The following is a 16,306-nucleotide window of genomic DNA, read 5'->3' as shown; positions in this document are numbered from 1 at the left end:
GTGGCTAATATTTAAATAGCAGGAAATAAAATTTTTCAATGGAAGAGTTTTCCCTAAACTTCTCTTTATTTTTACATATGAATTTCCTTTATTTCATAATGTTAAAGGAAAGATTTTTTTAAAGTGGGTATCTAAGTTATGCCTTTAATTTATAAACTCATCTCTTGGGCCTACGTAATTATACACACAAATGTAGTCAAGAATTTATGCATTTAATTACTAGGATCAGTATGAGGGTGCATAAATGTTGTTCCAGTTGAAAATCTGCCCCTAAATGTGTATGGCAGATTAAATCAGCAAAGTTGGATGATTCATGGCTAGCCACTATCAATGTACTTTAGCTGTCTGAAGCTACTGGCCTCCAAAGCCTCCACAAGCTATCTGCTCTTTGAAGTGGAGAGGCTGCAGTCTGTGGAAGAAGACCTATAATGCTGTGGGCCCTAAGTTTTTGGTTTTCCATTTAATTTACTTACTTACCAACATCAAATGATGTTGGCCTCAGAATAGTTGTGGGTCTTGCTTTCTCCATAATTAATTCAGTTATGTCTGAGCCTAAGTATTGTAATGGCTTGTCATTAACTTTGAATTTCCACCTTCATGGGTGTAAAACGCACTTGAAACCTAGACATCTAAAACTGTTGAAATAGTGTTAAGCCTTATACAATTTCTTTACTTTGAATTGATGCTTCATATTCTACATTCAGCCTGATTCTTAAATGTCTTGCCTCCAGTTATATGGCTGTAACAATTAAGGAGGATCAGGTGAATGATATGAAATCTAATAATCCTTGAGGCTCTCTGCAAAAGAGAAGAAAATTGGCAACAGTCTGTCTTATATAAAGTACACTTTCAACTGATGGGTTGTGCAGTGACAATTATGGCAATGTTTCTGTTTCTAAATCTAATCTGATTTCTTGGTTTAGAAAGGATATATGTTTTTAAATAACATGACAAATATATTTTATGTTCAAAGCATTTGGACTTTGTTTTAAGTTAGATATGAACCACTGGCATTTAGTTCAAGGATAACACAACTACAGGGGGTTGTGGAACTTTGCCAGAATCAGTCACTGTAATTCAATCTTATATATTTGGAGCTTAATAAACATAGCTGGAGCACAAGCTGTCACCTGCAGGTCAAAAGGGTAACTGCCAGATTCTTTCCCCTATGCTTATAAACTGAAAGTTAGTTTAAACTATAGATAGAGTTGGGGTCTGATTCTGCTTCCATTAAAGTCCATGGGAGGAGTAGGCTCTCGGGCTTCAGTTCAGCAAATGCTTAAATATGGGCTTGACCTTATTTTAAAAAAACAACAAACAAAAACACAGTGGGATTTCTCACTGTCTAATCTCAACAAATCTGGGGCACAGAGGAACATGAGTTGTGGTTGGGAGGAGCTTAGTGTTTGGGGACACTGAAGTAGTTTGAAAGAGCACCAAGAAAAATGCATCTGCCTGGTCTTGGTGCCTAAAGTCACGCCAATATCCTTTTTAAAATAAAAAAAAAAAATCCTTGTGGTTGCCCTAAAACAGTGGCCAAGTTACACAGAAAACTTAGAGCTGGATACTGTGACCTGATGGTGGTTCCTTAGATGTTGTATAGAGACATATCAGTGTCTTTATTACAGATTTAAATTACACACTTTGAGAAGAATTAATTTATTTAAAAGCTTCAAAACTTTGTTGTCTGATTTCATGCTGGTAAATTATCCAGTCATTAATGAAAGTATAATTCCTACTGTATTTAAGTAAATTATAGTGCCTAAGCTTCATTTTAAAAAGGAATAAAATGTATGTTGCAACAATCTGGGAGCAATTGCGTTTGTTGTTTTATGATTTTAACTGTTCTTCCAGGTTTGTTTGAACACTGTTTTCTAAACAGATCACAAAGCTTGTTTAACTTTATTTGGTGGGGGTGAGGGTGGTGGAAGAATACAGTGCATTAACACCTGCAGTAATACTCTGATTTCTTAAGTTGTCTTCAGTGTGTCTGATTCGAGCTGTATCTTTTCATATTTATGAATTTTTAATTTCTTTTAATAAACAGTTGGATTTTGGTTACCATAGCTATTAAGTAGAACTGGTTGAGAAAAGTTCCAAAAAATTCAAAATTGCTATAGAAAAAACTCCAAAGTACTGAATTTCTTTTTCCATTTTCCAACCTGCTCTACTATTGAGCAAGCCACCTTCATGAATTGTCTTCAGATTTGGCTCTCTATATGTCCAGTCATAGTGCAATAAGAGCTTTTTTATGGATTTAAACTATTAGGCAAATATTAAATGGTTTTACGTTTTTATTATAAAATTAAGGATATTTAATATATAATTGACCATGATCAAAAACTAAATTATTGTTTCGATATGAAAGGAAGTCGTGACAGTTACTTGTGCATTTTTCCCCAAAACTAGCCGTCAGCCTTAGCTGCAATGTATATGGCTCCATACAGTGTATAATATTCTGCAATCAGATATTATATTCCATTTTGAACTTGCATTGTTAGAAAGTGTTATACCCTTATGAGCTATGCACATGTATTTAGGTGGCGCGCTGTGTGTGTGTGTGTGTGTGTGTAAATTTAACATCTCATCCTTATTTCCTGGAAATTTAAATTTGTTTTCCAGCATTTGAACTGTTCTCTCAGACAGGGATATTCAAGACCAACTAGTCAGTTTTACAGGAACTGTATCTGATGGTGTTCATAGCTGCATCTATTTATGCATCTGTATAAGAATATATTTATGCACTGTGGATTTATTAGTCTTCAGACTGTTCTGAATGTGACGATAGATATACTTAGAACTTCTTTGCAATGACCTTTGAAACTGCTGACATGGTAGAGTAGATTTGGTTTATCCTGAGGGATATGAATATTTTAGAGAATATGTATATATTTCATTTTTAAGTCTACATTAATCTCTTGCATTACATAAAATGAGAGCTTATGAGTAGATCAGATGCATCACTTACTTCAATTTTTCTGCCGTAAAATTTATGCCAGCCTTTTGTAATTTAGTTATGTAAATTTGTATGTCAAGCAGACACAGACTTGTTGGTTTTAATTAACCTCTCTGTAACTGCCTCTACTACATAAGCAGAATTAAGAGTGTGTGGGGAAGCAAGGGACATTTGAAGTACACCTTATGTTTTAATTACCTTTGGTATAAAGGTTGCTATGATACACAGATGTTTCTTCTATTATATTTGTGTAAATATGATTTATTCAGCATGGCTGCAGTCATCTTTTTTTATTTGGAAATAATTGTACTCCTGTGTCTACAGAAAACTGCTTCGTGTTATGTTGTTTTATCATATTATAAATCACTGAGGTCCACTTAAATGACATTTTAAAAAAAATTTTACCAAAAACCTATTTCAGTTGCTGTATGTGAAAGTGCACTGGATTTCTCTTAAGCATGATGCATAACAGGTACAATAACTAAAAGGAACTGGTACTTTTCTTCCAGGCAGTGAGCTGCTCCCTCATGCCCTTTGGCAGTTTTGGTAGCCAACTCAGAAACAACATAGAACAACTCTAACAAATGGAGACGTTTTCCACAATGATTGTGCCTCTGACACAATTATTGCAGGGTGGGTGGAGAGTACAGTACAGAAGAAAATGGAATACTGAGTGCTTTGACAGGAACATGCACACTAGCTTGTGGTGTGGTTGGAAGTCGGCATTCTGATATAAGACGTTCAAATGATACACAAGCTCCTTGCTGCTCTGCAATTAAATAGTTGACGAGGAAATGTTTCCATAGCTATACCATGTTCCTGCTGATATCAATGATACTGGTTCTCCAAAACAAAAGTAGACAGATGTAGTGTCATTAGCTTCTTCATTGATGGTGAAAGAAAATAACACTGTCAAGAACCTTCTAAGCAATAATATCTCCTGTATATGTGAGTGAATGTGAAAGTCATGGCCACCATTAGACTTTCTGGATGAAAGAAGAGAGTAGAGAACTTGTGGGACCCAAAAACATTGATAACATCTCCTTTGACAAGGAAAATCTATCTCTCACTCTAAAGTGTGCACTAGTCTGATCTGCCTGTTGCACTCTTAATGAAACAGTCATGATTTTCAAATCAAATTCAAAAATGGAATTTTGGTGACAATGTATTTACTATATGTATAAGTGTTTAAATTGGCTTTGGGAATGGACATCCTTAAATTAAACTTACTCAGCCAGCATAATTGTATGTTTTGAAGTATATTTTAGGGAGCAGTATAGTAACAACCTGTAATTTCTTCCCTGTCAGGACAGAGATAGATGCTAAACTTAACTTAACCTGAACAAGCCTATGTCACTGGATTTTCTTCAGACCCTTGACAATAATTACACCATTTGCAAAGGCTCACTTTTCTCCTTCAGGCCGTCCCTTTTGATATGGACATGTTTTCTCATAAGGAGAGTTTGTGCCGCACTGGGATTAGCTGCTCACTTTATAGTTTTGCATTTTAATTCTGAGTCATTTGTCAGTGATGTGCAAAGATTTCCTTCCCATCCCTTCTCCAGGATGACCATGAAAATCATTTTTCCATAGTGCTTTCCTGAAACGATATGTTGTGAATTATGCAATTAACTTTTAAACTGTGAAGAAATGCTTACTTATGCAGTACGTATGAAACAACTAAAGCCTCCAGTAGTTCATTAGGTTAACCCAATGTGGTGCCTGCTAGTCAGAAAGGAGTCACTCATATACCTCCTGCTTCTCTTAGGTCCGCTGTCTGCTTTATCCAAAGGAGATATAATGCATTTGATGTGTAAATATAGGTCTTGTGACTGAGAATTACAAAAATTGGAGTCTACTCAAAGGTCTGTCAAGCAAATGTTTCTTGATATGTCTGTTTCTGATCAGAACGCCATTCCACGCCTCTTTCTGCCTAATGAAGTTTAGCCACGGGTAACAAATATTGGTATGTCATTAAAGAAATGTGATCTAGATGAAATTACTATAGAGTGGAAACACAACTGGTTGAAAGACCATATCCAAAGAATTATCAATGGTTAGCTGTCATACTGGGAGGAAGTATCTAGTGGAACCCTGTAGGGGTCTTTCCTGATCCACTACTGTTTAATGCTTTCATTAATTACTTGGATTATGAAGAGAATGGTTATAAAATTTGCAGATGACACCAAGATGGAAGGGATTGCAAGCACTTTGGAGGACAGGATTAGAATTCAAAATGACATTGACAAATTCATGAATTGGTCTGAAAACAAGATGAAATTTAAAAACGACAAGTTCAAAGTATTACATTTTGGAAAGGGAAAAATCAAATGCACAACAACCAAATGGGGAATAACTGACTAGGTGGCAGTTGAAAAGGATCGAAGTGGATCATAAATTGAATGCGAGTTAACAAAGTGACACAGCTGTGAAAAAGGCTAATATCACTCTGGGGTGTACTAACAGGAGTGACATATGTAAGACATCGGAAATAATTGTCCTTCTCTACTGAGCACTGGTGAGGCCTAGTTGAAGTTCTGGGCACCACCCCCTCAGAAAGATATGGACAAACTGAGTCTGGAGGAGAGTGACAAAAATGATAAAAAGGTTTAGAAAACTTGACCGATGGAGAGAGGATAAAATACTGGGCATGTTTAGTCTTTAAGAGAGGACTGAAGGGGGATCTGATAAGTCTTCAGATCTATTAAAGGCTGTTATAAAGAGGACAGTGGTCAGTTTTTCTCCTTGTCTACTGTTAGAAATAATGGGTTTAATCTGCAGGAACGGAGATTTAGGTGAGATATTAGAAAAGTTTTCATAACTATAAGTGTAGTTAAGCTTTGGAACAGTCTCCACAACCTCCTCTGAAAATCCGCATAATTGCTGGAAATTTTTAAAAGCAGGTTGGACAAACACCTGCCAGGGATGGTCTAGGTTTATATGGTCCAGCTCCAGCACAGGGGGCTGAACTTGGTGGCTTCTTGAGGTTCCTTCTAGTCTTATATTTCTATGATTCTATAAGGAATTAAATATATTTCCTGCATATTTTAAATGAGATTATGAATTTATTGTAAATTTCAGTTTGAAAATTGATCTGGTTTTGAAACCTCCTCCTCCCCCACCTCTTTGTTTTCTCATTGCCCTCTGTTTTCCTTTTGAAAAATAACTCAGTGTTTCATAATACACATAGATGAGATGACAGTCCACTACAGCTTGTTTTGGTTATGGATCTTGGTAAGTAAACAGGTCTATTCAAGGATTGATTTCATGTACTGCTAGATATAAAACAAAATAACTTTTTTTTTCCACTAGAATTGTTCTTGAATTAGTTATATAGAGTCTCGTTTTCAAACTTGGTTGCCTTAGTTTGTAGTGAAGGAAATGTCTTGGCTCAAAAAAATTTTGTGGATGTCTAAAGCTATTACATTTAGTAAATTATCCTATTGTGGATTTCAGATTTTCCTATATTAAAGAGCTATGATAGTATTAAAAATATACTGTTTGTTTTGTTTTATTGAAAATGCCTCTAGAGTATCTCATTCTGCCTTTCACTCCTTCTATGGCAGGGGTGGGCAAACTTTTTGGCATGAGGGCTACATCTGGGAATAGAAATTGTATGGCGGGCCATGAGTGTTCACAAAATTGGGGTTGTGGTCCGGGAGGGACGAGGGCTCTGGTTGGGCATGTGGGCTCTGGGGTGCAGCTGGAAATGAGGAGTTCAGGGTGCGGGAGGGGGCAGGGGTGCAGGAAGGGGTGCAAGCTCCAGCTGGGGGTGTGGGCTCTGGGTGGGGGTGGAGATGAGAGGTTTGGGGTGCAGGAGGATGCTCCAGGATGGGATCAAGGGGTTTGGAGGGCAGGAGGGGGATCAGGGTTGGGGCATGGGGACTGGCTCAGGGATGCAGGCTCAGAGAGGCGCTTACCTCAAGCGGCTCCCAGAAGCAGTGGCATGTCCCTTCTCCACCTCCCATGCGAAGGCACGGTCAGGGGTTCTGCACACTGCCCCATCTGCAGGCACCGCTTCTGCTGCTCCTATTGGAGCACCAGAGGGAGCCATTGGAGGACATAGGAGCTAGAGGGAGCCATGATGCAGCTTCCGGGAGTCACATGGAGCAGCCCCCTACCCTGCTCCGCTGCTGGAGTGCCAGAGTGGGGCCATGCTGCAGCTTCTGGGAGCCGCATGATGTGGCCCCCAACCTTGCACCCTGGCTAGCGCACCGAAGCAGGGAAAGCCCCAGACCCCACTCCCCAACAGGTCTGGCCCACGGGCCGTAGTTTTCCCACACCTGCTCTATGGAGTTCATAGCGCTACCTAATGAGACATTTGCTGAACAACTGCTTACAATGTCTGAAGAATTTCACTGATTACATTTGGAGTCCACTCTAAATCCTCATTCATGTCCTTTCCTGGCTGACTGCTTTATGTTCATGAATGCAACCAGTGAGATTTGCAGATTAGAGATGCTCTGTCTACTTTGGGGTTCTAAGGGATGGAGAGGCATATTGCATTTCTAGTTTGTTTGATTCTCTGGATTGATTCACCAGAATTGACAGTCAGTCACCAAAGAGAGGTTTAAAGGTACAGAGACCCCAAACAATAGTTTTCCCCTGTAGCTAATAATTTCTCTCCTCCAACAGAATTCAGATTTCAAGGATCCTTTCTTTGCAATGGACAGAACTATATCAAACATGAGAAACAGTATGTTAGAACTGCAAAGAAATTTTGTAAGTACATTTCGAAAATTCAGTCTTAAAAGTATTATTTATATTGAACAATGTGACGTTGCACTCTATATGATTTTATGAAAATATGCTAATGAGTGTGAATATACTGTAACTGGAATATGCTTCATGCAAAAGGCCTCTTATACGGTATCATTACAAATCTTATAATCTACTGAGTGTGTTCATCCTATTTGTATAAATGTATCACTCTTGTATCTATCTGAAACTAGAAAGATGAAATATAACCCTGAGGTGCTATTGTAATTATGCAAAGTGTGGGCCATTAATGGTGGTTTGGAATCTTGATGGCTCCCATCAACCAGGACTATTGACTATGGATGGCTCTGTTTGCTTGCAGGCCTTCCTGTGAGTCAGGCTGGGAGGAATGAGGGCTTGGAGTCTTACAGTGACATATGATCATGTCACCTGAACTGGAATCCATCTTTAACCTGGTGCCCTTCCGTTTAGAAGGGTGGGTGGGAACCCGGTGAGGGACAAAGGATTCCCGCCTTATGCAAAACACATATAAGGGGGAGGAACAGAACAAAGGGGGTGCAATCATGAGAAGTCCCCTAGCTACCATCTGAGCTGAAACAAGGGCTGTACCGGGGAAAGGATTGTGCCCAGACTAGGAAGGCGTCCATTCTGTGAAAGAAACTTATTGAAACATCTCTGAGAGTGAGATTTAATCTGTATCCAGTTTTCTTACTGTATTAGGCATAGCCTTGTGTGTTTTGTTTTGTTTGGTAATTTACTTTGTTCTGTCATTACTTGGAACCACTTAAACCCTACTCTTTGTATTTAATAAAATCACTTTTTACTTCTTATTAATTAACCCAGAGTATGCATTAATCCCGGGGAGGCGGCAAACAGCTGTGCATCTCTCTCTATCAGTGTTATAGAGGGTGAACAATTTATGAATTTATCCTGTATAAGCTTTATACAGGGTAAAATGATTTATTTGGGGTTTGGACCCCACTGGGAGCTGGGCATCTGAGTGCTAGAGACAGGAACACTTCTTAAGCTGTTTTCAGTTAAGCCCACAGCTTTTAGGGGACGTGGTTCAGACCTGGGTCTGGGTTTGCAGCAGGCTAGCATGTCTGGCTCAAACCAGGTAGGGCACTGAAGTCCCAAGCTGACCAGGGAAACAGGCTCAGGGCTAGTCTCAGCACATCAGCTGGCAGTCCCAAGGGGTTTCCTATGATCCAACCCGTCACAAACAGAATAATAGTGTTTAAAACAGTTATTCGGGAAGTCCTATAAAAAGCCATATTATGATTCCCTATGGAGTGCAGAGAGAAAATGTGGGGGTTTTTTTGTTTGTTTGTTTTTTGCCCAGAAAGTATTTGTTTTAATTCTTTATACTATCAGTTGTACTCCAGTTATGTCTATGTACTGGAGTAGAATGTGGTCAAATGTGTTTAATTTATTAAAGTGCTCTGGTAAAACAGTTTTGGCATTATCAGTACTGAAGACAATAGAACACACAAACATTTTGATACCTTTATCCTCCCAAATACATTACATGACCTTTTTATTGTTTAAGTGCAGACTGCGTGCTTTGTTCTGTATATGACACGCACACAAAGTCAGTTCCTTCCCTTCTGAAGTACCAGTCCTGCAATAAACTCTACAAAAGCACATCCCATTGAAGTCAGTAGGGCTATATGTGGGCAGAGGGGTCCCTTTGTGTGGATAGTCTGCATGCTCAGGGCTTAAAGCAAGATTCACTGGCAAATACAGAGGATATTGCAAACTCAGGCTCTTTTCCCCCTATTTTTTCCTGATATAATTCCTCAAAAGTAATATTGAGATGGAGAAGGTGTCTAATGTGGGATACTGTTCTTTCTTCTTAAGTTATCTGTCAGTTTTAATATTTTTATTAATTTGAAGTATATCAATTTCAGGATCATCTCTCACTCAATCCAGATGCACACTCATTCAGTTCTTCTTCTGTGATGACCTATTCCAAGATAGGTGATGAACCACCAAAGGTTTTCCAAGCTTCAGCTCAGACTCGCACAGCTCCAGGAGGTGTAAGTATTCTTGAGACATGGCTGAAGAGTGTTGTTAAATTGTCAGACTGTATATTAATGCAGACTCAAGTTCAGTCTCCTTTAAAATGCTTACTGGGGTAAATCGTTTCCATAATTTAGAAAGATATACACTCTATTACACCATTGCTATATCTTAGAGTAGATACTGTTTGAAAATACTCTTTAAGGCATTATATCCTGTGCTATCCCCCCTACTAAAGCTACTTTTATACCCATTTTCTCAAAAGCTGAATAGGTGAGTGATACAGCTACCAGTTCTGAATTTGCTGCTTTTTGAGCCAGTGTATAATGTTATATTCCTTTTGCCTATTGGGATATATTTACACCTAAATATTTGCAATCGTAAGATACTAAAAAAGTCTGCATTTATACACAATTTTACCTCAAATCACTTTATGTACCCATAATAGTGCAAAATAGCTACTTCGAATTATCTGTTGAGCCTAAGTACTTGACTTTTAAATGCTTACATAATGCTTCAGATGAAGATGCCCTCTCATTACCTTCGTTGCAGCTGTTGTGCATCTAATTCTGCTAAGAAATTCAAATTTAAATTTGAACCCTCGAGCAATGTTCATGAAAGATTATATGCAAGCAGTATGAGTCTGTTGAAAATATCCCACAGCCAATCATGTCAGAGCTCAAGCCAGCACTTAGTTATCAGAAAGGCTCTAATAATATACCTATGAACACAGTGATAAGCAGTGGACAAGAGGTTTCAGACCAGTCAACGTGACAGCCTCGTAATTAGTTGCCCTTTCATGTAGAGAATACCAACACATACTTATCTGTTCTGTTGTCAAGGAGAATGTTTAAGACTCTCTGCAGGGGTTATATTTAGGCTGGGCTCTGACAGATTTTGAAACAATTAATAATAACCTGCATGCATATTCTCTCCTTTAAAAACATTGGGTGGTAATATTATCTTTCCTGTCTGCTAATAGTGGGATGAGTATTGTTTGCTCGATACTTTGTGTGAGCTATCAGTCTTTCAGCCAGTGCAACAAAAATAGATTCAGTAGGAAGCATCTGTTTTTTTCATAAACTTCATTTTAAAGCAAATTTGTTTTGAGTTTAAAATAAAACTCTGAAAACTAATTTGGATAATCTGCTTTTTCAATTGAAGTAGCAATTACAATATAATTTCCCTTCTTTGAGCAGATCAGAGAGACTAGAAAAGCACTTAAAGATTCTGAAAGTGGGCTGGAAAAAATGGCTGTTGGTCATCACATTCATGATCGTGCCCATGTAATTAAAAAATCAAAGAACAACAAAACTGGTGATCGAGAACTGAATCAAGAATTTATCAACTTGGATGAATGTAAGTCTTGCAGCACACACCTGATTTTTTAGGAAGTGCTGATTTGTTGATCTGGCCCCTTCAGTGGGTGTCAAGTTGGACACCTAAAACGTGAGGATCCCAAAATCATCAGTCACTTTTGAAAATACTTTTCGGGGGTGGGGGGCAGGGTGGCGGCGGTGGTGTTTGGTCATACTTGCGGGTAATCTGAGTGGTAATGTTTTATGGTTTTGAATGGACATTAATATATTAAATTATATAAAAATTCCAGTTACAAAACTTTGTGTTTTAATGCAATTGCTTTGGTTCGGGATGTAGCAATTGTAGCTAAATACTCTCTCCTATGTTTTTATCGAGTTTAAACAAAAATGTTTGTAACTGTTTGCAGCTGAGGCCCACATATTTGATGAGGAATGGCAGAAGGAGATTATGAAGTTTGGAACATCTGGAGCTAGATGCAATTTAGAAGCTCCAAAACACAGAAGTAACCGTCATATAAGCAGGGAAGATGCATCAAGGAGGTAGAAATGATTTCTGTAATGGCTCTAATTGTGCTGATACGCTCATTTTCTTCTAAGAAAAAGGAAAGACTATGCCCTATTTCATTAATAAGAACTTCCTGTTAGGAACCTTGAGAAGAAATAATATACTTACTCTCTGCTTCAGAGATTATGTAGCTGAAGTGTAATTCAGAGTAGTATTTTGATATAACTAAAATTTGAGGAAATACTAGGTGTGGCTTTCAGAAGTTTTGACTATTTAACCTATTTGATTATATTTTGACTTGTAAATTTTACAATTTTATTTTTTTAGATAAGTATGTTTTTATCTCAAACAATGAGAGAGAGAGAGAGAGAACTGATCACATGCAAATTGGGTTCACTGCATTAAGGTTGAATCCTTAACTCTTTACTCAGAGGTGGATTGGTCTATCCCCCTGAGGAAAAGAGCAGGAGAAGGAAGAAAATTGCTGTATTCCTCTCCTGGCAGTATCTCCTGTGGTGAGATGCACAGGTTCAGGAGGAGACAAGGCAATCCAACCCCAGAGACCAGGGAATCTGTTGGGAGGAGCATGCCCCATATCTATGGATGCAGGTGTCTGTCCTGCATAGATTGTTTTCCCCATGCTGCTCTTTTGGTCTTTTCTTATCAGCATAGCTCTAGTAGGAGGTATGCTGCCTTTGTCAGCTGCTTGGTATTGACCATGGAGGTTATGCAGCAAGAGTTAATGTTGGCTCAAACTAATTTCTGGAGTGAGTAGGGAATACTGTGGTAAGAAGCACTAGTCCTAGCTACACCTTTTCCCAAACCGTGCAGAGTGCTTTCCATGTGTCACTTCTGCATAGTCCTAGAAGGGAAACACTGCCAAACTGCAGAGGTTGCATTTGCCCCTCCTGCAGTATTCCATGGGCAAGTTGTGCTTATGTAAACTGAGACAAATCCAGCCCTTGATTACTGCTCAGTTTTTAATCAGGCACAGCTCCCATTCACTTCAGTGAGTTCTGCCTACATGCCATTTTGCAGCTGTCTCTTATCAAATACATAGGTACACAATAAACTCAACAAAAAGCCGAGGCTGCTAAAGTTTCTCATTCACTGAAACATGTTAGTAGTTTTACCAGCAGAGGATGTTTCTAAGTTGTAAAATAGCTAAAATACATATAATAAAGGCTTACCTAAAAATAACTAGATAATCCATTATGTGTTTTGTAAATGGTGAACAATATGATGCATTAGCCAGGTTTTTTTTCCAAGTATCATACAATGGTTTTGATTGTGTTGTGTTTTTTTGTTTCAGGGAGAAACCCCACCCAAAACCACTGATTGCAGGATCCAGAAAACCCGAAGTTTCTGTGGAGAACCTCAATGTGAAAGGATCGCACGTCCCAATCAAAACCAGCAAAAGATAAATGGCTTGTATAATGATTTGGATGGGTTTTTTGTTTTGGTGGTGGTTTTTTTTTTCAGAGAAGATAATGGTGCTGGATCGTTATGTATAAGACCAATCCCTGGTTTTTAAGTATTAGTGGGCCTTGCTCGTCTAGTCATTTGACCGCTGATTGTTCTTGAAGACACCATCTCTTTGGCTACTCTATCTGGGTCTGAGCAGTAAAAGAAAATATTTACCACTGAAAAGCACTTTATTGGGTTATCACTTTCCTGTATACTGTAAACTACAATATTTTGCCTTCCAAGGCTTTTTTCCTACAATTATGCTAATCTCTCAAACTTTTCAGCAGGCTTGGTGGTGAAACTACATCTATTACCCATGCAATACAGCTTACACAGAAACTCAATTCACTTTTTGTAAAATTATTTTTTGTGGCTGAAGCAATACCGGTGTGGTTTTGGTGAAATTAGATTTAAAATTACACTTTAAAATTATTAAATAGCATGTAATTTACATGCTATTGTATAATCGCCAGATTCATGGTGATTGCCCTGATTTCAGAATGTTAACGGAGTCTAAAAATAAGTAGTCAAGTAACTTGTTTTTAAGTAAAATTTAAGTTTATCGACATTCTTATTTATCACTTTTGGATAGTTGATTTTCTGTACATAGTTCATTAATTTCAATGGCTTTATATTGTATCTCCTAAGTGGTTCTACATCCTTTGTGTGTTTCCACTGAAGGTGTGACCCATTATTTCTCACCATTGCAGATTCTCCATACTAGGGCTAGAGTTAAGTAGCATGATGGGTTTTCTATTTTCTGTGGCAATATACTGCAGTTCCCTTGTATGGACAATAGATATGACTGTTGGCATTCTTAACCAGATTGGTTTGGGAATCAAATTTGGTTCAACAGACTGTAAAAGTATATGAACTAAATGCTGAATAATTACACCATTCCCTCCGTAAATGATAGTTTTAAAAACATATGTGCAGGAAATGCTACTTGTGGTCATTCATATTCTTCTATCAGCTAAGTTTGTGGCTGTGTTGTATCATTTTGTGTCCTGATTTTTAATTTAAAGGAATCCAGGATCTGGTAAAGGTAAAAATCGTTGAGCTCCCTTGAAAATTTTACTATTTCAAAGTTCTTCTCTTGTTTGTACGTTTTGTTTTCTTTTTTAAAAGTTTCCTTGGCTTAAAATTATTAGGCGAAAACAGACTGAATGATTTATTGGGAAAAGTAAACATTTTAATGTATATTATCTGTGTCAAAGTTCATGCACCATTTTGTTACTTGGAAGGAATTGTAGATGATATATAAATATAAGCCTGAACAATGAATCTATTAGTATTTTTAAATTACAGCGTTTGACTTCTCATGGCCAAGATGTACACTTTTTTAATCATATCAACCTCCGAGGTGTCTTTAAAATATGTTTACTCTTAAACCATATTGATTTTTTTTCCCCTGCAGATCCCTAAATTATTTAATATTATTATTCTTACACATAACATGCCCTGTTTAATTGTATTTTTGGAATGGAAGACTCCGTTTTCTTCTCTCTGCTTGCTTAATGCAATAAGTTTTCTTCAAGTATTATAGTAAAATCCAGTGTCTATGGTTTAATGTTACTAAGACCAATATGTAGTTCATACATCTTACAGTCAGATCAGACTTATTTACAGATAATAGTTCTTAATCTGAAAATGTACTGTCCTTATTACTAACCAGTGTACAAATTTGAGGCCTGATCCTGCTTTCATTGAAGGTAATGGGGATCTTGCCACTGATTTCATTTAGAGCAAGATTAGGCTCTTAATGTATGTTTGTTTTGTCACCTAGATTCTCTAATAACAAGCAATGTAACCGAATGCTTGTACATTAGAATTGTAATGTAATATTAAAATTAAATCAGAAGGAAATCTTCTGTTTAGGAGATTCTGTAACTTCATAAAAAAATTTCTACATCTGTTACAGCCCTATACTTGACCTTTTCGTTTTACATCTTTTATGTGTGTACTTGAAGAAGAAACATTAGACACATACATAAAGTACTTCATTCTTTATTAAATAAGCAGATACTTTGATTGTAAAGAAGCAGTGGAGGACTAATACACATGGCTGAATTTGATGTAATGTTAAATAATAATCTAAAAGTTAATGCAGGAAAAGTTGTTTCTAAAGGTATAAAAATATAATTCTTTGGTTAATAAAGAGTTGTTTATTCTTTAACCTTAGTACCACAATGTGCATTGTGTTTGGTTTGGGCTGTTATAAATACTTTTTCATACAGCAATATTCTGGAGGGAAGTAAATATGCTGGCTGTTAAAAGAAAAACATGCAGCTAAAAAAATGCAACAAGGAAAAGATAGGGAAACTATTCTTAATATCTCTGTGCAATGACTAGAATGGATTTCAGACAGATGATTCTTTCAGTCGGTAGAGTACTCCTCTTTAGTATCGCTGACAAATGCGTGTCACCACAGAAAAGATTCAGATTCAAGCTGTCTAGTGTTACACAGTTCTTTGCCTAAGTAAAGGTAAGTGAAACATCTTCTGTATTCAGCTTAGTTTCTCACCTGGCTGGGTTTTGTTTTGTATTTTTCTTTCTGGCTTCACCAGGTTGTCTGGTTTCTAACCATCTTTTTTTATCATATAGATGCTTATGCATTAGCACAGAGACCATTAACTCTTTTTGCAGCAACCACTGAACGGCTTTCAAATGGTTGTAACATTTGGGCATTACTGACCTGAACTTGAATTTGTAGCCTCTATGTGAAAGGCAGGCTCCGTATTCTCGTATCAACAATCCCCTTATCTATACAATTCCCGAACCACAATTGCATTAGTGCCAAATGTAGTACTCGGCAGAGGCCAGGGATTCCATAAACATGGACATTGAATTACTGCCTTATCCTAGCCATGCAGGAATAAAGACGAGATATGAGGAGTATAGTTTTATTTAGATTGCAACTTCATTAGTTCATTTGGGAAATATCTGGCAATGAACTATACAGTGCAGGGCATTGTTTCCTCAAGTTTCCACCTCTTGGGAGGGCTGCCACCAGCCCTCCTCCTTTCCAACCTTGTTCTTTCCTGTTGCTGGGACCCCTCGCTCATAGATCATGATTCAAACACTTTGTATTGGGCTCTATATGTTACTGCAGTTCAATTTTGCAACTTTCATGAGGACTCTAAAAAAGAAAATGAGCAGATACCTTTGTGTGTATTTAAAATATACCAGCAAAAGTGCCAACTCTTCCACAAATTTTCCTGAGGGTGATTCCCTGTACTATTTTTCATTTTTTAAATATTCTCGGGGTAGAGACACTGAATGTGTCAGAAACTCTAATTCAGTTAATGTTGTCATGTG

General features: G+C 37.6%; 1 protein-coding gene across 2 annotated transcripts in view; it reads left to right on the top strand.

Moving 5' to 3' along the window:
- The window catches only part of MLF1 (myeloid leukemia factor 1), a 32,447-nt gene extending 17,283 nt beyond the window's left edge, over positions 1–15,164 (top strand). For both annotated transcript variants that reach the window (XM_073359562.1, XM_073359561.2), the window contains exons 3-7: positions 7,592–7,678; positions 9,586–9,714; positions 10,897–11,056; positions 11,424–11,556; positions 12,834–15,164. In XM_073359562.1, the coding sequence (XP_073215663.1) occupies positions 7,592–7,678; positions 9,586–9,714; positions 10,897–11,056; positions 11,424–11,556; positions 12,834–12,945 (621 nt within the window). In that variant the 3' untranslated portion in view covers positions 12,946–15,164. The remainder of the gene's footprint in view (positions 1–7,591; positions 7,679–9,585; positions 9,715–10,896; positions 11,057–11,423; positions 11,557–12,833) is intronic.
- The last annotated feature ends 1,142 nt before the right edge of the window (positions 15,165–16,306 follow it).

Source organism: Lepidochelys kempii, chromosome 9 (assembly GCF_965140285.1).
Source record: "Lepidochelys kempii isolate rLepKem1 chromosome 9, rLepKem1.hap1, whole genome shotgun sequence".
NCBI lineage: Eukaryota > Metazoa > Chordata > Testudines > Cheloniidae > Lepidochelys > Lepidochelys kempii.
This window is presented reverse-complemented; position numbering and strand designations above follow the sequence as displayed.